This window comes from Vipera ursinii (genome assembly GCF_947247035.1).
Source record: "Vipera ursinii genome assembly, contig: SUPER_Z_unloc_1, whole genome shotgun sequence".
Classification (NCBI taxonomy): Eukaryota; Metazoa; Chordata; class Lepidosauria; order Squamata; family Viperidae; genus Vipera; species Vipera ursinii.
Window position 1 is genome coordinate 293,719 of NW_028148449.1, and position 20,822 is coordinate 314,540.

A 20,822-nucleotide genomic window follows, 5' to 3' on the forward strand; every position below is an offset into this window, starting at 1 on the left:
CTTCCAGTTCTGTCATTCTGTGGTTCCGTGAGGGTCTCCTGCTCAAGCAGGGGGGTTGGACTAGATGACCTCCGAGGTCCCTTCCAGCTCTGTCACTGTAATTCTGTGAGGGTCTCCTGCTCGAGCAGGGGAGTTGGACTAGATGACCTCCGAGGTCCCTTCCAGTTCTGTCATTCTGTGGTTCTGTGAGGGTCTCCTGCTCGAGCAGGGGGGGTTGGACTAGATGACCTCCGAGCTCCCTTCCAGCTCTGTCATTCTGTGGTTCTGCAAGGGTCTCATGCTCGAGCTGGGGGGGTCAGACTAGATGACCTTTGAGGTCCCTTCCGACTCTCCTTCTGATTTATTGTGTTCCGGATTGACAGGAGCCTTCCAGAGTGTCTGAGGGGGTATTAGCATTGTCTTTTTTTATTTTTATTTTTATTCATTTTATTTTATTTATTTTATTTTATTTTATTTTATTATTTTATTTTATTTTATTTTATTTTGTTTTATTTTATTTTATTTTATTTTATTTTATTTTATTTTATTTTATTTTATTTTATTATTTTATTTTATTTTATTATTTTATTTTATTATTATTTTTTCTTTGCTTTGCTTTGTATTTGATTTTACTTCAGTTGATTGTATTGTTTTATTTTTTAATTGTGTTTGATTCTTGTATTTTATTTTATTGATTTCATTATTTCGTTATTGCATTTTATTATTTCATTTCACTTTACTTTATTTCGCATCGGTTTATTGCATTGTTTTGTTTTGTTTTTTATTGTATTTTATTCTTTTATTTTATTTATTTTATTTCATTTCATGTTATTTTATTGGATTATTTTATTTTACTTTTTTCTTGTATTTTATTGTTTTATTTTATTTATTTCATTTCATGTTATTTTATTGTATTATTTTATTTTACTTTTTTCTTGTATTTTCTTGTTTTATTTTATTTATTTCATTTCATTTCATGTTATTTCACTTCATCTTATTGTATTATTTTACTTTAGTTTATTTAATATAAATTAGTTTATTGCTGTATTTTATTATTTTATTTCATTTCATTTGGCTTTATTTTACTTCAGTTGATTGTATTATTTTACGGTCTATTTTAATTTATTTTATTATTTTATTATTTCATTTCTTTATTTTACTTCGTTTTATTGGATTGCCTCTTTCAGAGCAATTTCATTTTAATGGATTGTTTTATTTCATTGCCTATTTCACCGCGCTTTTATTTCCTGTTAATTCACAGATATTATCCCCTGAACAAGCGTCACGCTTAGTGGCGGACTTTTGGGGCTCCCTGGCGGTCGTAAGTCGGGGACTTACACTGTTCCTGGCTGGCTTTTCAGGCTTCCGGCAGCAGAGGGCACCTCGGAGGTCATCTAGTCCAACCCCCTGCTGGAGCAGGAGACCCTCAGAAGCACAGAATGGCAGTCGGAAGGGACCCGGGGAGGTCATCTAGTCCAACCCCCTGCTGGAGCAGGAGAGCCGCCCAGAATCACAGCATGGCAGAGCTGGAAGGGACCACAGAGGTCATCTAGTCCAACCCCCCCAGCTCGAGCAGGAGACCCTTACAGAATCAATCAATCAATCAATCAATCAATCAATGAAAATAGAGCAAGAAGGGAACCCTGGAGGTCTTCTAGCCCAACCCCCTGCTCAAGCAGAAGACCCTCAAAGAATCACAGAACGACAGAGCTGGAAGAGACCTCGGAGATCATCTAGGCCAACCCCCTGCTGGAGCAGGAGACCCTCAGAAGCACAGAATGGCAGTCGGAAGGGACCCGGGGAGGTCATCTAGTCCAACCCCCCGCTGGAGCAGGAGAGCCGCACAGAATCACAGCATGGCAGAGTCGGAAGGGATCTCGGAGGTCATCCAGCCCACCCCTCAATCCTCAGAGAAGGCCAACGTTTGCTCGATGCATCGCTCCCCTCATTCCAGCCCCCCCGTCTTTCCTATTTGTGGGGAAACGCTCGACAATTCTCACTCAGAGGTTTGTTTGTGTGTGTGTGTCTGTGTGTGTGTGTGTGTGCTTGTAGGCACTCAAGGGATTGTGCGAGAGACGCCCTTCCTGTCCGAGCCAGACTGGAGGGTCCCTCCCTTTTTCTCCCACCTGCCTTTTCTTCAAGAACACAATCGTGTCCCAACAACTTGTGTGTGTGTGTGTGTGTGTGTGTGTGTAGTGTGAATCACACAAGGCGGTCACCCCTCCTCTCCTAAACATGGAGGTCACTAACGGGGCGGCTGGCTTCCTGTCACACATCCCTCCCAAACGGATGGACAGAGGGAGAGATTGATTCACAAGGGCTGAGCCAGCCAGGATTTCCGACCCTGACAGAAGCGCAGAATGGCAGAGACTCGGAAGGGACCCGGGAGGTCATCTAGTCCAACCCACCACCACCCCACTTGAGCAGGAGACCCTTACGGAAACACAGAAGGGCAGCCGGAAGGGACCTCAGAGGTCATTTAGTCCAACCCCCTGCTCGAGCAGGAGACAATCCTAGAAGGACAGAGCCGGAAGGGACCTTGGAGGTCATCTAGTCCAACCCCCTGCTCGAACAGGAGACCCTCACAAAAATCACAGAATGGGAGAGTCAGAAGGGACCCTGGAGGTCATCTAGTCCAACCCCATGCTCGAGCAGCAGACCCTTACAGATTTATAGAATCACAAAGTTGGAAGGCACCTCAGAGGTCATCTAGTCCAACCCTCTGCTCGAGCAGCAGAGCCTGACAGATTTACAGAATGACAGAGTTGGAAGGGACCCTGGAGGTCATTTAGTCCAGTCCCCTGCTCCAGCACCAGACCCTTACACATTTACAGAATCACAATGTTCGAAGGGACCTTGGAGGTCATCTAGTCCAGCCCCCTGCTCGAGCAGCAGAGCCTGACAGATTTACAGAATGACAGAGTTAGAAGGGACCCTGGAGGTCACCTAGTCCAGCCCCCTGCTCAAGGAGAAGATGCTCTCAGACTTCCAAAATCGCAGGGCTGGAAGGGACCTCGGAGGTCCTCGACTTACAAACGGTCCACATAGTGACTCTTCAAAATTAGAACAGCCCCGAACGAAAAAAAGTGATTCGGGACCTTTTCCCCCCCTCCCTCCCTTAACGACCGTCGTAGCACCTCCGGGTGCCAAAAATCAGACGCCTGGCCACTGGCTCCGATTTATGACGCTCCCAATCTCCCTTTTCCCCTTTATTATCGCATTTATTACAGCTTCCTAGCAGTATCAACGATATCCGTTTAAAATATCTCTAACCGAAATATATATTAATGGCATTTGCGCTCAATCTCCGTTTAATCGGTCAACCGCCCTGAGTCCTTCGGGAAAGGGCGCTATATAAATGTAATAAAATAAATAAATAATAAATATCCTATTTTCGTCCTTTCCTCCCTCCCCCACTTTTAATTTCCCATCCATACTCGAGATAGTGTTTAGCCGTGTTGAATACTCAGATGTCATGCATAGGTAAGGGGTGTAGGTCTGTACGTTTGTTGCATGTAGTATGTTTAAGTGTGTGTCGTGTATGTGCTCACTTGGAGAGCGGGCAACTAAATTGCATTCTTGATGTGTGCCGTTGTGCCCACAGTAAAAAATGAGAATAAATCTAATCTTGTTTTGTCCTGTCCTGTCCTCTCCTATTCTATCCTCTCCTCTCCTATTCTAAATTTTATTTCATTTATTTTATTCCATTCCAATATTATCCTATCCTATCCTATCCTATTCTAAATTTTATTTCATTTATTTTATTCCATTCCAATATTATCCTATCCTATCCTATCCTATCCTATCCTATCCTATCCTATCCTATCCTATCCTATCCTATCCTATCCTATCCTATCCTATTCTAAATTTTATTTCATTTATTTTATTCCGTTCCATTATTATCCTATCCTATCCTATCCTATCCTATCCTATCCTATCCTATCCTATTCTAAATTTTATTTCATTTATTTTATTCCATTCCAATATTATCCTATCCTATCCTATCCGATCCGATCCTATCCGATCCTATCCTATCCTATTCTATCCTATCCTAAACTTTATTTCATTTATTTTATTCCATTCCAATATTATCCTATCCTATCCTATCCTATCCTATCCTATCCTATCCTATCCTATCCTATCCTATCCGATCCTATCCGATCCTATCCTATCCTATCCTAAACTTTATTTCATTTATTTTATTCCATTCCAATATTATCCTATCCTATCCTATCCTATCCTATCCTATCCTATCCTATCCTATCCTATCCTATCCTATCCTAAACTTTATTTCATTTATTTTATTCCATTCCAATATTATCCTATCCTATCCTATCCTATCCGATCCGATCCGATCCGATCCTATCCTATCCTATCCTATCCTAAACTTTATTTCATTTATTTTATTCCATTCCAATATTATCCTATCCTATCCTATCCTATCCTATCCTATCCTATCCTATCCTATCCTATCCTATCCTATCCTATCCTATCCTAAACTTTATTTCATTTATTTTATTCCATTCCAATATTATCCTATCCTATCCTATCCTATCCTATCCTATCCTATCCTATCCTATCCTATCCTATCCTATCCTAAACTTTATTTCATTTATTTTATTCCATTCCATTATTATCCTATCCTATCCTATCCTATTCTAAATTTTATTTCATTTATTTTTTTCCATTCCAATATTATCCTATCCTATCCTATTCTAAATTTTATTTCATTTATTTTATTCCATTCCAATATTATCCTATCCTATCCTATTCTAAATTTTATTTCATTTATTTTATTCCATTCCATTATTAACCTATCCTATCTTATCCTATCCTATCCTATCCTATCCTATCCTAAATTTTATTTCATTTGTTTTATTCCATTCCATTATTATCCTATCCTATCCTATCCTATCCTATCCTATCCTATCCTATCCTATCCTATCCTATCCTATCCTACCCTATCCTTTTCTAAATTTTATTTCATTTATTTTATTCCATTCCATTATTAACCTATCCTATCCTATCCTATCCTATCCTATCCTATCCTATCCTATCCTAAATTTTATTTCATTTGTTTTATTCCATTCCATTATTATCCTATCCTATCCTATCCTATCCTATCCTATCCTATCCTATCCTATCCTATCCTATCCTATCCTATCCTATCCTATCCTATCCTATCCTATCCTATCCTACCCTATCCTTTTCTAAATTTTATTTCATTTATTTTATTCCGTTCCATTATTATCCTATCCTATCCTATCCTGTCCTGTCCTATCCAACCTTATCTATCGACTTCTAACAATATTTCCATTTCTAGCAATCTCTTCTTAACCCCATTCAAAGGTCCCGCCGGTAATATTGCCTCCCCTTCTAATCGGTGGCAGCTTCTCTTACTCTAGCCCAGGGCCCCTCGGATGACGGGTGGACTTCGACTCCCAGAATTCCTCAGCCAGCGTGTCTACCTGCCTGGCTGAGGAATTCTGGGAGTCGAACTCCACCCGTCGTCCGAGGGGCACCAGCTTGAAGACCCCTAGATTTGGACCATCCAAGGATTCTCCCTCTCTTCTTCTCCGTATTATTGGGAGTGAAAGTTTCTCCTGCTGGAGCGGGGGGGGGGGGATGAGAGGGGGTGAGGGGCTGGGGAGGGGCTGGACTAGAGGACCTCGAAGGGCCCTTCCAAGCTCTAGGCCTATTCTAAAGGCATGGGTCTCCTCCGTTGGCGTCATCATAATCCGAGGACTGAGTTGGACGTCCCATAAGGAATTGGTTGGGTAGCAGAGGAGGGGGCCCAAGGCCGTGTGTGTGAGTTTGTGTGTGTTTGTTTGTGTCTTTGTGTGTGTGTGTGTGTGTGTGAGAGAGAGAGAGAGAGAGAGAGAGAGAGAGAGAGAGAAACTCTGTGTCCCCAGCCAGGACACCACCAAGACGGAGGAAGGAAAGGCTAGGTGTGGCTTTTCCGACTTCGACACCCTGGAACGACAACTCAGCCAAGTTGGGCGGACACGGTGTCGAGGCTCGGGGGGGGGAAGGGGCTGGTGAGGGGTCCCCAAAGGGGGGAGATGGGCGAAGGGGGTCTCCACTGGCTGGAGGGCCCCCCCCCAATCTGGTGTGTCTCTGTGTGTGTGTCTGTGTGTCTGTGTGTGAACAATTTCTGCCTTTCCCAGCCAGGACTTTCGTTCTCCTTTTCCGCCAAACCGCAACGTCGTAGCAAAACGCACAACCTAAGGGAAAACGCCGGAGTTCACACCTTTTCGTGACGGCCCCACGGCCTCCCTCCGAGGACTCCTCGACGTACGACGGTGTGTGTGTGTGGGGGGGAGCCCCTCGGCTTTCCCGTCGCTAAGCGAGACGCTTCTTCAGGGCGCCTGGCCCCGTCATGCGAGCCCCCAGCCGGCTGCCGTAGCTGAAAAAGGAGAAAACTTGCGGTTGTCCAGCGAGGCGCACCGTCATTAAACGGATCCATCCTAAATATGAAGTTGAATTTCGAGGGGGGGGGGCGAACCGTGCGGATCCTTCGACGGTCATAAGTGGGGAAAAAGGGGCGAAGTCCCTTTTTTTTCTTCCAGCGCGGTCCTAACCGCGAGCGGTTGCTAAATAAACGGTCGTAGGTTTGAAGACGGGTGCCCGTCTTGAGAATGCCACCTCAGGCACCGTCGGATGATGGGCTGGCAGGCCTCAGGGCCAAGGAACATGGGCACTTTGATCAGAATAGAGCTGGAAGGGACCTCGGAGGTCCTCTAGTCCAACCCCCCCCAGCTCGAGCAGGAGACCCTTGGAGAATCATAGAATGACAGAGCTGGAAGGGACCTTGGAGGTCATCTAGTCCAACCCCCTGCCAGCTCGAGCAGGAGACCCTTACGGAATCATAGAATGACAGACCTGGATGGGATCTTGGAGGTCATCTAGTCTGAACCCCTGCTCGAGCAGGAGAGCCTTACGGAATCATAGAATGACCGAGCTGGAAGGGACATCGGAGGTCATCTAGTCCAGCCCCCCCCCAGCTTGAGCAGGAGACCCTTCCAGAATCATAGAATGACAGAGCGGGAAGGGACCCTGGAGGTCATCTAGTCTGAATCCCTGCACCAGCAGCAGACCCTTACAGAACCATAGAATAACGGGGCTGGAAGGGACCTCGGAGGTCATCTAGTCCGACCCCCTGCTCCAGCAGGAGAGCCTGTAGGGAATCACAGAACGAGGGAGCCCCCTCCCCGGAGATCACCTAGTCCAGCCCTCTGCTCAAGGAGGAGACCCTTCCGGGAAGGGCCGAACCGCCGAGCCGAATGGGACCTCGGAGGTCATCTAGTCTGCTCGAGCAGCAGACCTGACCTCCATCTGGGCTCTCTCAGGAACGGGGTACAACCCGAATCCAGGGCTCCTCGAAGCGTCGGCCTTGTTCAAGACAGATTGAGAGGGGTGGGTGGGAAAAGGTTGGGGCACATCAACCCCCCCCGCCAGCGAGATCCCTTCCACCCTGAGGCCTGCGGGGTGGGGGGCGCCACGGAGCAATTGGGGAGACCACAACCCCCCCCACGCACACTTCGCCAAGCCAGCCAGTCTTGCCAGGCCGGTGGCCGCATGGGTGGGTGGGGTGGGACACGATTCCCAGACCTGCCAGAGGGGGCGAGAAGCCGGGACCCTTCTAGATGCCCACAGGGGTGCCCGGGCACCCATACGGGGCGCAGGTGGGCGTCGTCCGGCAGCGGGCCCGATTGGATCCTCCTCCTCCTCCTCCTCCTCCTCCTCTTCCTCCTCCCTATTCCCAGGCACCCACCCACCCCCCGCCCGTCTTTCCTCACCGGAGGAAGAAAAAAAAAAAAAGAAGAAGCAGGATTTCCTGGCATTGCCGAAGACTTTGCCGGAGAGCCGAGACATGGGCAACTGGCCCGGGGGTCCCACGCCGCCCCAGGCCCGCGGGCGCAGCCTCTGCTCCCGCCACCGGCCCTCCACCTCGGAGGAGGGGGACCCCGTGGGCAAGAGCAGGTCAGGAAACCGAGGGGGTGGGCGGGTGGGGGCTCGTTCTCCGGAATCGGGACCCCTACCCGGGTGGGGGCCAGAGAATCGGGGGGGGGCTTCTCCCACCCCCTCTCCCATTTCTGCGGCGGGGTCCCCCCTCCCGAACCCCCACCCCATAGAGGGGCTTCGTGGGGGGGGCAGACAGGGGGTCTTTCACGAACCCCATGGGGAGGGGTCTTTAAACCCCCCCTGGGGAAGGAAAAGGGGTTTGAAACCCACCTGGGGGGGCAGACAGGGGGTCTTTCACGAACCCCATGGGGAGGGGTCTTTAAACCCCCCCTGGGGAAGGAAAAGGGGTTTGAAACCCACCTGGGGGGGCAGACAGGGGGTCTTTCACGAACCCCATGGGGAGGGGTCTTTAAACCCCCCCTGGGGAAGGAAAAGGGGTTTGAAACCCACCTGGGGGGGCAGACAGGGGGTCTTTCATGAACCCCATGGGGAGGGGTCTTTAAACCCCCCCTGGGGAAGGAAAAGGGGTTTGAAACCCACGTGGGGGGGCAGACAGGGGGTCTTTCATGAACCCCACAGGGAGGGGGCTTCAAACCCCCCAGGGAAGGAAAAGGGGTTTGAAACCCACGTGGGGGTGGCTAGAGGGGGGGTCCTTAAACCCACGGCCCGGGGAGGGAGGAAAGGGGGCGAAGGAAGGGGCTTTGAAAACCGCAGGGGGAGAAGCGGGTGGGGTGGGGGTCTCTAAACCCACGTGTGTGTGTGTGTGTGTGTGTGTGTCTTTCTTTAAACCCGATTGGGGGGGGCCGCAGGGAAGAAGGGGGTTCAAAGCCACGGAAGAGCAGCCACGGTTGAAGCCCGCCTGGTCGGCGGTGGGGTGGGTGGGTGGGTGGGCTCAGACCCGATCGGGAATCACCCCCCCACACACACACACAACTTCGAAGGGGCCTTTGACAGCCCAGGTGTGTGTGTGTCTGTGTGTTTGTGTGTCTGTGTGTGTGTGTGCCCGCACAAGGCGTGAGGGGGTGCCCAGGAGTGCCAGCTGCAGTGGGGAAGAGTCCCCGGTCTCCCACCCCCGCACACTCTCTTCCCAGCAGGATGGGTCCGGGCAGGAAATACCCATGCTCCTTGGCCAACCTCCCCCCCCAGGCCTGCCAGCCCATCCTCCGAGGCGGCTGGAGGGGCACTCTCAAGGCGGCCTCTCTGCTCCCGTAAGGGTCTCCTGCTCGGGGTGGACTAGATGACCTGCGAGGTGCCGTCCAGCTCTCTCCTTGTTCGATTCCAGAAGGGCCTCCCGCTCGAGCGGGGAGGTCAGACTAGATGACCACTAAGGTCCCTTCTGGCTCCGTTAGCCTATGATTCTTGAAGGGTCTCCCGCTTGAGCAGGGGGTCGGACTAGATGACCTCCAGGGTCCCTTCCAGCTGTCACTCCGTGATTCTTTAAGGGTCTCCCACTCAAGCAGGGGGTCGGATTAGATGACCTCCGAGGTCCCTTCCAGCTCATTCTGTAAGGGTCAAGCAGGGGGTCGGTCTAGAAGACCTCCAAGGGTCCCTTCCAGCTCTGTCACTCTTATGATTCTTTAAGGGTCTCCCACTCGAGCAGGGGGTCGGACTAGATGACCTCCGAGGTCCCTTCCAGCTCATTCTGTAAGGGTCAAGCAGGGGGTCGGTCTAGAAGACCTCCAAGGGTCCCTTCCAGCTCTGTCACTCTTATGATTCTTTAAGGGTCTCCCGCTCGAGCAGGGGGTCGGACTAGATGACCTCCGAGGTCCCTTCCAGCTCATTCTGTAAGGGTCAAGCAGGGGGTCGGTCTAGAAGACCTCCAAGGGTCCCTTCCAGCTCTGTCACTCTTATGATTCTTTAAGGGTCTCCCGCTCAAGCAGGGGGTTGGACTAGATGACCTCCGAGGTCCCTTCCAGCTCATTCTGTAAGGGTCAAGCAGGGGGTCGGTCTAGAAGACCTCCAAGGGTCCCTTCCAGCTCTGTCACTCTTATGATTCTTTAAGGGTCTCCCGCTCGAGCAGGGGGTCGGACTAGATGACCTCCGAGGTCCCTTCCAGCTCATTCTGTAAGGGTCAAGCAGGGGGTCGGTCTAGAAGACCTCCAAGGGTCCCTTCCAGCTCTGTCACTCTTATGATTCTTTAAGGGTCTCCCGCTCGAGCAGGGGGTCGGACTAGATGACCTCCGAGGTCCCTTCCAGCTCATTCTGTAAGGGTCAAGCAGGGGGTCGGTCTAGAAGACCTCCAAGGGTCCCTTCCAGCTCTGTCACTCTTATGATTCTTTAAGGGTCTCCCGCTCAAGCAGGGGGTTGGACTAGATGACCTCTAAGGTCCCTTCTAGCTCCGTTAGTCTATGATTCTTTAAGGGTCTCCCGCTTGAGCAGAGGGTCTGACTAGATGACCTCCAGGGTCCCTTCCAGCTGTCACTCCGTGATTCTTTAAGGGTCTCCTGCTGGAGCAGGGGGTCGGACTAGATGACCTCCAAGGCCCCTTCCAGCTCTGTCATCCTCTGATTCTTTAAGGGTCTCCCACTCGAGCAGGGGGTCGGACTAGATGACCTCCGTAGGTCCCTTACACCTCAGTCTATCTACGATTTCAGTAAGGGTCTCCTGCTCTAGCGGGGGGGTCCGACTAGATGACCTCCAAGGCCCCTTCTAGCTCTGTCATCCTCTGATTCTTTAAGGGTCTCCCGCTCGAGCGGGGGGGGGGTCAGACTAGACGACCCTCAAAGTCCCTCCCAACTCCAGGCATTCTGGGCTTCCCTAAGGGCCTTCCCCGCTGGAGTGGTGTGTGTGTGTGTGTGTGTGTGTGTTGGGGGTCAGACTAGATGACCTCCAGGGTCCCTTCTTGCTCCGTTAGTCTAGGATTCTTTAAGTGTCTCCCGCTTGAGCAGGTCAGTCTAGAAGACCTCCGAGATCCCTTCCAGCTCTGTCACTCTTATGATTCCGTAAGGGTCTCCCGCTCGAGCAGGGGTCAGACTAGATGACCTCCAGGGTCCCTTCCAGCTCTGTCATCCTCTGATTCTTTAAGGGTCTCCCGCTCGAGCAGGGGGTCGGACTAGATTACCTCCGTAGCTCCCTCCCAACTCCAGGCATTCTGGGCTTCCCTAAAGGGTCTTCCCCGCTGGAGCGGGGTGTGTGTGTGTGTCTTGGGGGTCAGACTAGATGACCTCCGAGATCCCTTCCAGCTCTGTCCTCCTCTGATTCTTTAAGGGTCTCCCGCTCGAGCAGGGGGTCCAACTAGATGACCTCCGTAGGTCCCTCCCGACTCCAGGCATTCTGGGCTTCCCTAAAGGGTCTTCCCCGCTGGAGCGGGGTGTGTGTGTCTGTGTGTGTTGGGGGTCAGACTAGATGACCTCCAAGGTCCCTTCCAACTCTCTCATTCTGTGATTCTGTAAGGGTCTCCTGCTCGAGGAGGGGGTTGGACTAGATGACCTCCAGGGTCCCTTCCAGCTCTGTCATCCTCTGATTCTTTAAGGGTCTCCCGCTTGAGCAGGGGGTCAGACTAGATGACCTCCAAGGCCCCTTCCAGCTCATTCTGTAAGGGTCAAGCAGGGGGTCAGTCTAGAAGACCTCCAGGGACCCTTCCAGCTCTGTCATCCTCTGATTCTTTAAGGGTCTCCCGCTCGAGCAGGGGTCAGACTAGATGACCTCCGAGGCTCCTTCTCGCTCTGTCAATCTGTGATTCTGGAAGGGCCTCCTGCTCGAGCGGGGGGTCGGACTAGATGACCTCTAAGGTCCCTTCTAGCTCCATTAGTCTATGATTCTTTAAGGGTCTCCTGCTTGAGCAGGGGGTCGGACTAGATGACCTCCGTAGGTCCCTCCCGACTCCAGGCATTCTGGGCTTCCCTAAGGGTCTTCCTCGCTGGAGCGGTGTGTGTGTGTGTGTGTGTGTGTGTGTGTGTGTGTTGGGGGTCAGACTAGATGACCTCCAGGGTCCCTTCTAGCTCCGTTAGTCTATGATTCTTTGTGTCTCCTGCTTGAGCAGGGGGTCGGACTAGATGACCTCCGAAACCCCTTCCAGCTCTGTCCTCCTCTGATTCTTGAAGGGTCTCCCGCTCAAGCAGGGGGTCGGACTAGATGACCTCCGGAGGTCCCTCCCGACTCCAGGCCTTCTGGGCTTCCCTAAAGGGTCTTCCCCGCTGGAGCGGGGTGTGTGTGTGTCTGTGTGTGTTGGGGGTCAGACTAGATGACCTCCGAAGCCCCTTCCAGCTCTCTCATCCTCTGATTCTTTAAGGGTCTCCCGCACGAGCAGGGGGTCAGACTAGATGACCTCCGAAACCCCTTCCAGCTCTCTCATCCTCTGATTCTTGAAGGGTCTCCCGCTCGAGCGGGGGGGTCAGACTAGATGACCTCCGAAACCCCTTCCAGCTCTGTCATCCTCTGATTCTTTAAGGGTCTCCCGCTCGAGCAGGGGGTCCGACTAGATGACCTCCGTAGGTCCCTCCCGACTCCAGGCCTTCTGGGCTTCCCTAAAGGGTCTTCCCTGCTGGAGCGGGGTGTGTGTGTGTGTGTCTTGGGGGTCAGACTAGATGACCTCCGAGATCCCTTCCAGCTCTGTCCTCCTCTGATTCTTGAAGGGTCTCCCGCTCGAGCAGGGGGTCGGACTAGATGACCTCCGTAGGTCCCTCCCGACTCCAGGCCTTCTGGGCTTCCCTAAAGGGTCTTCCCCGCTGGAGCGGGGTGTGTCTGTCTGTGTGTGTTGGGGGTCAGACTAGATGACCTCCGAGATCCCTTCCAGCTCTGTCCTCCTCTGATTCTTGAAGGGTCTCCCGCTCGAGCAGGGGGTCGGACTAGATGACCTCCGTAGGTCCCTCCCGACTCCAGGCCTTCTGGGCTTCCCTAAAGGGTCTTCCCCGCTGGAGCGGGGTCTGTGTGTGTCTGTGTGTCTTGGGGGTCAGACTAGATGACCCGCAGGCTCCCTTCCAGCTCTTTCAGCCTACCACTCGGCGAGGCCTTCCCGGCACGGGACGGGCACCCCTCGGCGTGCCAGGGGGGGCCGGTTTCTGGACCGGGGGTGGTGGGTGGGGGTCTCGCCCCTACCCCCGCCCCCCCTGATCTCCCTCTCTCCCCTCACCCACCCCCCCCGCCCCCTCCCCAGCTTGCCAGCCGAGCGCCCGGCGGAGCCTCCTCGCTATTCCCGGATCAAGAACTGGCAGACGGGCACCATCCTCTACGACACCCTGAGCGCCCAGGCCCGGCAGGTGAGGGTGCCCGCGAGGTCGGGTGGGAGGAGCCTAGGGCTCTGGGGGAGGGGCCAAAGGGGGTGCACCCCCAGACCCCCCCCGGAACCCCTCGCCCGTGCCCGAGATGCCCACCCCGCTTTTTCCAGGAGGTGCCCTGCAACGGGAAACGCTGCCTAGGCGCCGCCATGCTGCCCAAGCAGATGCTCGCCGGCGGCGACGGCGGCGGCGCCCGGTCGTTGGACGAGTCGCTCGGCCTGGCCCGGGACTTCGTCAGCCTCTACTACGGCTCCATGAAGCGGTAAGTCCCGGGCACCCCAAAAACGGCCCCACACCCCGAAAAGGGGCACCCCCTCGACGCGGCACCCCAAAAAGAGGGCGGGAGAGAACGCCGGCGCCGACGGGGGCGTCCCCGGATTCTGGCGCCCCAAGTGCACCAAAGGGGGCGCCCCTCGGTCAATGAGGATGTCAGGAGCCGGGGCACCCCAGAACCTGGCACCCCATTTACAGAGGGGGCACCCCATCCTCTCTAGCTACGGGGGTGTGTGTCCTGGATGCTGGCACCCCATTTACAGATGGGGCACCCCAGTTTCTCTCCCTATGGGGGGGCAGCCCAGATGCTGGCACCCCCATTTACAGAGGGGGTGCCCCATCTTCTCTCCCTATGGGGGGGCACCGTGGATGCTGGCACCCCACTTACAGATGGGGCACCCCATCTTCTCTCCCTATGGGAGGATGCTGTGGATGCTGGCACCCCACTTACAGAGGGAGCACCCCATCCTCTCTCCCTATGGGGGGCACCCCGGATCCTGGCACCCCATTTATAGAGAGGGGGCACCCCATCTTCTCTCCCTGTGGGGGGTGCCGTGGAGGCTGGCACCCTACTTACAGAGGGGGAACCCCGTCTTCTCTCACTATGGGGGACACCCTAGATCCTGGCACCCCATTTACAGAGGGGGTGCCCCATCTTCTCTCCCTATGGGGGGCGCCCCGGATCCTGGCACCCCAATGATAGAGGGGACACCCCATCCTATTTCCCTACGGGGTGCGCCGTGGATCCTGGCACCCCATTTACAGAGGGGGTACCCCATCTTCTCTCCCTACGGGGGGGCACCCCGGATCCTGGTACCCCATTTACAGAGGGGGTGCCCCGGATCCTGGCACCCCAATTATACAGGGGGCACCCTGTCCTCTCTCCCTATGGGGGGCACCCCGGATCCTGGCACCCCATTTACAGAAGGGGTGACCCGTCTTCTCTCCCCATGGGGGGGCACCCCAGATGCTGGCACCCCCCTTTACAGAGAGGGGGCGCCCCTCCTCTCTCCCTGCAGGGGTTCCCCCGTTCCCCAAATCCCGTGGACTAACGGGGGGCACTCGGAGGCCGCCCGGGTGGGCCCCCCCTTTACTGACCCGGCCCAGGAAGGCTGGGAAATCTTATTCCATGGAAAGACAAATAAATAACAGACAGGACTCCTCAGCACCCATCGTCCCCGCCCTGACTTGTGTGTGTGTGTGTGTGTGTGTGTGTGTGTGTGTAGCAAGAGCGGGGAGGCTGTTGGGGGTGCCATGTGCAAATCTCAGCTTTGGACCGCCACCACCAGCCCCTGTCCGAAAGATCCCGAAGGAGGAATCCGGAGACGTCCTGCACTGCCGGGTCGTTGTGCTACAATAAACCCAACCGAACCCTCCATTTCTCCTTGGGGGGGGCGTGGGGGGGCGTGGAAGGACCTGGCAAGGAATTCCTCAGACTCAACCCGGGCCACTGGCTGCCGGACGTTTGCTCCGTGATCACGAGCATCCTTTGGGCTCCATTGCGGTCGTAAATTGTAAGTCGTAAGTCGAGGACTGCCAGGGTTCCTGTGGCACGGTAAACTCACCGCCAATTGTAAAAGTCAAAAGGGACCTCGGAGGTCTTCTAGTCCACCCCAGGAATTCCTCAGACCCAACCCGGGCCACTGGCTGCCCGACGTTTGCTCGATGCTCACGAGCATCCTTTGGGCTCCATTGCGGTCGTAAATTGTAAGTCGTAAGTCAAGGACTGCCAGGGTTCCTGTGGCACAGTAAACTGAACCCCAATTGTAAAAGTCAGAAGGGACCTCGGAGGTCTTCTAGTCCACCCCATGAATTCCTCAGACCCAACCCGGGCCACTGGCTGCCCGACGTTTGCTCGATGCTCACGAGCATCCTTTGGGCTCCATTGAGGTTGTAAATTGTAAGTCGTAAGTCGAGGACTGCCAGGGTTCCTGAGGCCTGGTAAACTCAACCCCAATTGTAAAAGTCAGAAGGGACCTCGGAGGTCTTGTAGTCCACCCCAGGAGTTCCTCAGATCCAACCCGGGCCACTGGCTTCCCGACGTTTGCTCGATGCTCACGAGCATCCTTTGGGCTCCATTGCGGTCGTAAATTGTAAGTCGTAAGTCAAGGACTGCCAGGGTTCCTGTGGCACAGTAAACTGAACCCCAATTGTAAAAGTCAGAAGGGACCTCGGAGGTCTTCTAGTCCACCCCATGAATTCCTCAGACCCAACCCGGGCCACTGGCTGCCCGACGTTTGCTCGGTGATCACGAGCATCCTTTGGGCGCCTTTGCGGTCGCAAATTGTTAGCCAGTCTTGATCCGAGGACACAGGGAAGCGCCGTACGGAAACCCCCCTCGGTCCTCTCTTTCCTCCCCAGGGCCGAGTCGCAAGCCCACCACCAGCGCCTCCAGGAGGTGGAGCAGCAGATCGCCAGCACGGGCACGTACCAGCTGCTGGAGGCCGAGCTGGTCTTCGGCGCCAAGCACGCCTGGCGCAACGCCGCCCGCTGCCTGGGACGCATCCAGTGGAACAAGCTGCAGGTGCGTCGGGGGCGGCCGGATCCCAATCCTCCCGCAGAGGGCAGACGGGACCCAAACCACCAGCGACAAAGGCTCTCCTATTCCAGTTGTTGTTGTTGTTGTTGGTGTGTGTGTGTGTGTGTGCCAGGCTCAGGGTCCTTGCCTTCTTCCTCAAGCGAGGAAGGGTGGGCAAAAGCGGGGCACCCCTGCTCCCACTTAGACCCTCCTTCCCGCAGGTCTTCGACGCCCGGGACATCACCAGCGCCCAGGAGATGTTCACCTTCCTCTGCAACCACATCAACTACGCCACCAACCGGGGCAACCTCCGGTGAGCCCTGCGGGCACGGGCAGCGGGCGGCGGCAGGAGGTTCCCCCGGCCGAGCCTGAGGTTTCCCCCCCCCTCGCTTCCTCCCGCCAGGTCGGCCATCACCGTCTTCCCGCCGCGGGTGGCGGGACGGGGCGACTTCCGCATCTGGAACCAGCAGCTGATCCGGTACGCCGGCTACCCGCAGCCCGACGGCAGCGTCCTGGGAGACCCGGCCAATGTGGAGATCACCGAGGTGAGCAGAATACGGAATGCAGACTTGGGAGGGGTCTCGGAGGTCATCTAGTCTGACCCCCTGCTCCAGCGGGAGACCGTTGCAGAATCAGAGAATGACAGAGCTGGAAGGGATCTCTGAGGTCGTCTAGTCCAACCCTCTGCTCGAACAGGAGACCTTTACAGAATCATTGAAAGACAGAGTTGGAAGGGACCCTAGAGGTCAACTAGTCCAACCATCTGCTCGAGCAGGAGATGCTATTCAGGATCATAGACTATCAGAGCTGGAAGGGACCTCGGAGGTCATCTAGTCCGATCGCCTGCTCGAACAGGAGACCCTTACAGAATCAGAGAAGGACAGAGTTGGACGGCACCTTGGAGGTCATCTAGTCCATCCCCTAGCTCGAGCAGGAGACCCTTACAGAATCATAGGATAACAGACCTGGAAGGGACCTCGGAGGTCATCTAGTCCAACCCCCTCCTCGAGCAGTAGAGGTATTACTTGATCTACCCTCACAAATTCAGCCCCAAATTTCTTTGGCTAAGCGAGAACAGTTGTTCAGAGAATATTGCCCCATTTTAATGTCTTTTCCTACCCCGGTTATTAAGTGAAACGTTGCCATTGTTAAGTTAGCAACGTGGTCGTTAAGGCACTCAGGCTTCCCCTCTGTCAGAAGGCCACAAAAGGGGAATCACGTGACCCTACCGTACCCGGGACGCTGTGACCGTCATAAATACGAGTCATTTGCCCAGTGTACAATTTTGGATCCCATGACAAGGAGATGCTGCAACGGTCGTAAAGCGTGAAAAACGGTCGCAAAGTCCCTTTTTGGGGGGATGCTGTTGTAAGTTGGGACGGTCACGAAATGAACAGTCGTAAGTCGGATTATCGACAGTCCCCCACTTATGCCGGTTGCGCTCGTAAGTCGTAAATTGCGGTTTTATGATCTGGTTTTGGGCCCCGTCAATCAATGCTTCAGTTGACCGGTAGGGGGACATTGTGGGCCCTAATACGGAAGCTGGCGCCACCTTTTGGCCAAAGCCTGAAGTGCAATCGAGCGACCGTGGGACACCGGCATCCGGATTTTGATCACGTGACCCTGGGTACGGGGCGATGGTCGTAAAGCGTGAAAAACAGTCGTCGGTCCCTTTTTTTGCATGCCGTTGTAAGTTTGAACGGTCGCTAAATGAATTATTGTAAGTTTAGGAATACCGAAAATTGAGGGCGATGCAGGCTCAAACAACCCTTCGCATTCCCCAAATCCCATCCTCCCTTTGTCTTGTGCGCCTGAGTGAGTGGGGGTCTCAGGAAAACTTCTGCCGGACCCTCCCCAGCCCTTCCCCAGAAGGGGCTCAGACGCCCCCAGCCCAGCTCCATCTCGTAGTAGTGGAACATGGGGACATCTTCAGCCCACTTCTAAGTGCCCGTTCCAAGACTTCCATCTTGGACTAGGGGGTTGGACTAGATGACCTCTGAGGTCCCTTCCAACTATTCTATTCTATTCTATTCTATTCTATTCTATTCTATTCTATTCTATTCTATTCTATTCTATTCTATTCTATTCTATTCTATTCTATTCTATTGTTCTGCAAGGGTCTCCTGCTTGGACATGGGGTTGGACTAGATGACCTCTGAGGTCCCTTCCAACTATTCTATTCTATTCTATTCTATTCTATTCTATTCTATTCTATTCTATTCTATTCTATTCTATGCTATTTTTCTGCAAGGGTCGCCTGCTTGTACATGGGGTTGGACTAGATGACCTCTGAGTTCCCTTCCAACTATTCTATTCTATTCTATTCTATTCTATTCTATTCTATTCTATTCTATTCTCTCTGTTGTTCTGTAAGGGTCTCCTGCCTGCACATGGGGTTGGACTAGATGACCTCTGAGGTCCCTTCCAACTATTCTATTCTATTCTATTCTATTCTGTTCTATTCTATTCTATTCTATTCTATTCTATTCTATTCTATTCTATTCTATTCTATTCTATTCTATTCTATTCTATTCTATTCTATTCTATTCTATTCTATTCTATTCTATTCTATTCTATTGGGCCGGAGGGTCTCTCCATGGGGTCTGCGTGCGGGTGGGGCCTCAGGACTGCTGGCAAAGCCGGCAAGGGGAGGGTGAGACTGTTGGGGGCCCCCTCCCCACTTGCTGTTCTCGCTGCATCCCCCCTCCCCCCCCAGCTCTGCATGCAGTACGGCTGGCGTCCCCCCTACGGCCGTTTCGACGTCCTCCCGCTGCTGCTGCAAGCTCCAGACGAGGATCCCGAACTGTTCGTTCTGCCTCCCGAGCTGGTGCTGGAGGTGCCCATCGTCCACCCCACGTGAGCTGAGCTGGGCCCCAGATGGGGAAGGCGGGTGGAGCACGGTGGTCTCTGGGTGGGGGGTCTCAGAGGAGCCTGAGAGCACAGCTTCCTGTGACGTCCCAAAAGGTGATTTTTTTTTTCCCACGAGACAACCGGACTCGTTTTTCCTCGGAAGACGTTTCCGCTGCTTCTGCTCGAAGGTCCCTTCCCTAGAGCTGCGGAAGCCTCTCGGATGAAGGAGCGAAACCTCTTCAGGGCAAAAACAAGGACATCCAAGTGACCCCGAGGACGGCGAGGCACCACAGACAGCGTCCTTGGATGAGGGCCACGCCGCAGACTGGCGGCCCTTCCGGGCCCCCTGGTCCAACACCCTCTATATCTGTGGCGCACGCTCTCCCGGTCCGTTGGTCGCAGGCTGACGTCCTGGGGCCGAGGGCCGAGGGCGCCCGATTGGAGGCAGGCCAATTCGGCGGGGCACAAACACTCTTCTGCCACCCGTGCGGGGCTCGCCCAAAGGACGTTGCTCTAGGGATTCCCCCACCCATCAGGCAGGAACACACACCCCCATCCGGCCCCCTGCTCTTCCTCACCTGCTGCCCCTACCCCACCACCCCACCCCCATGTTTACTCCAGACTGCCGTGGTTCGAGGAGCTGGGACTCCGCTGGTACGCCCTCCCGGCTGTGGCCAACATGTTGCTGGAAATCGGTGGTCTAGAATTCCCAGCCGCCCCCTTCAGCGGCTGGTACGTGGGCTGCGAGATCGGCATGCGGGACTTTTGCGACGCCCACCGCTACAACCTCTTGCAGGTAAGGGCTCTTTCCGGCACCCTGGGAAAAGAGGGAGGGGGAGGGGAAGGAGACCGCCCCCCCTAGACAGTCTCCACCCCTACAGGAAGTCCCCGTCTTATGACAATGGAGCTGTTAAGGGGGACACTCGTTTAGTTTTGCCCCTATTCGACGTGACTTTGGGCTAATCACCAGGGTGCCGTGAGTTCTAGTCCTACCTTAGACCTGAAAGCTGGTTGGGTAACTTTGGGCCAATAACTAGGTTACGGTGAGTTCTAGTCCCACCTTAAGCACAAAACGCCGCTAGGTGGCTTTGGGCTAATCACCAGGGCGCTGTGAGTTGTAGTCCTGCTTTAGGCCTGAAAGCTGGTTGGGTAACTTTGGGCCAATCCCCAAGAGACTGTGAGTTCTAGTCCCGCATTAGGAAATGAAAACCAGCGGGTGACATTCAGCCGATCAATGGGAGACCGGGAGATCTAGTCGTGCCTTTGGCACGAAAGCCCACTGGGTGACTTTGGCATAGTCTCTCTCTCTTTCCCTCCCTCTCTCAGCCCAGCCTACCTCACAAAGTTGTTGTTTGTGGGGAACATAGGAGCAGGAAGGTCTATGGGCGATGATGGCCACCTCGCATTGTTTATAAAAAGAATAAAGGCGGGATATAAACTAAACTAAACTACATTACGTTACATTACATTACATTAAATAATTTAAATTAAATTAAATTAAATTAAATTAAATTAAATTAAATTAAATTAAATTAATTAAACTAAACTAAACTAAACTAAACTAAATTAAATTAAATTAAATTAAATTAAATTAAATTAAATTAATTTAATTAAATTAAATTAAACTAAACTAAACTAAACTAAACTAAACTAAACTAAATTAAATTAAATTAAATTAAATTAAATTAAATTAATTAAATTAAATTAAATTAAATTAAATTGAATTAAATTAAATTAAATTAAACTAAACTAAACTAAACTAAATTAAATAATTAAATTAAATTAAATTAAATTAAATTAATTAAACTAAATTAAATTACATTTCATTTCATTAAATTAAATTAAATTAAATTTTATTACATTACATTAGATAATTAAATAAAATAATTAAGTTAAAATAAAATAAAATAAAATAAACTATAAACTAAAACTAAATTACATTACATTTCATTACATTACATTATATGAAATAATTAAATTAAATTAAGCTAAACTAAATTAAACTAAACTAAATTACCTTA

General features: G+C 52.5%; 1 protein-coding gene across 1 annotated transcript in view; it reads left to right on the plus strand.

Annotated features, from left to right (window-relative positions):
* Positions 1–7,747: 7,747 nt before the first annotated feature.
* NOS3 (nitric oxide synthase 3) overlaps positions 7,748–20,822 on the plus strand; it is a 38,184-nt gene continuing 25,109 nt past the window's right edge. The window contains exons 1-8 of the mRNA XM_083379981.1: positions 7,748–7,962; positions 13,040–13,142; positions 13,271–13,422; positions 15,795–15,957; positions 16,173–16,264; positions 16,355–16,496; positions 18,668–18,807; positions 19,423–19,597. Coding sequence (XP_083236107.1) covers positions 7,853–7,962; positions 13,040–13,142; positions 13,271–13,422; positions 15,795–15,957; positions 16,173–16,264; positions 16,355–16,496; positions 18,668–18,807; positions 19,423–19,597 — 1,077 coding nt within the window. The 5' untranslated portion in view covers positions 7,748–7,852. The remainder of the gene's footprint in view (positions 7,963–13,039; positions 13,143–13,270; positions 13,423–15,794; positions 15,958–16,172; positions 16,265–16,354; positions 16,497–18,667; positions 18,808–19,422; positions 19,598–20,822) is intronic.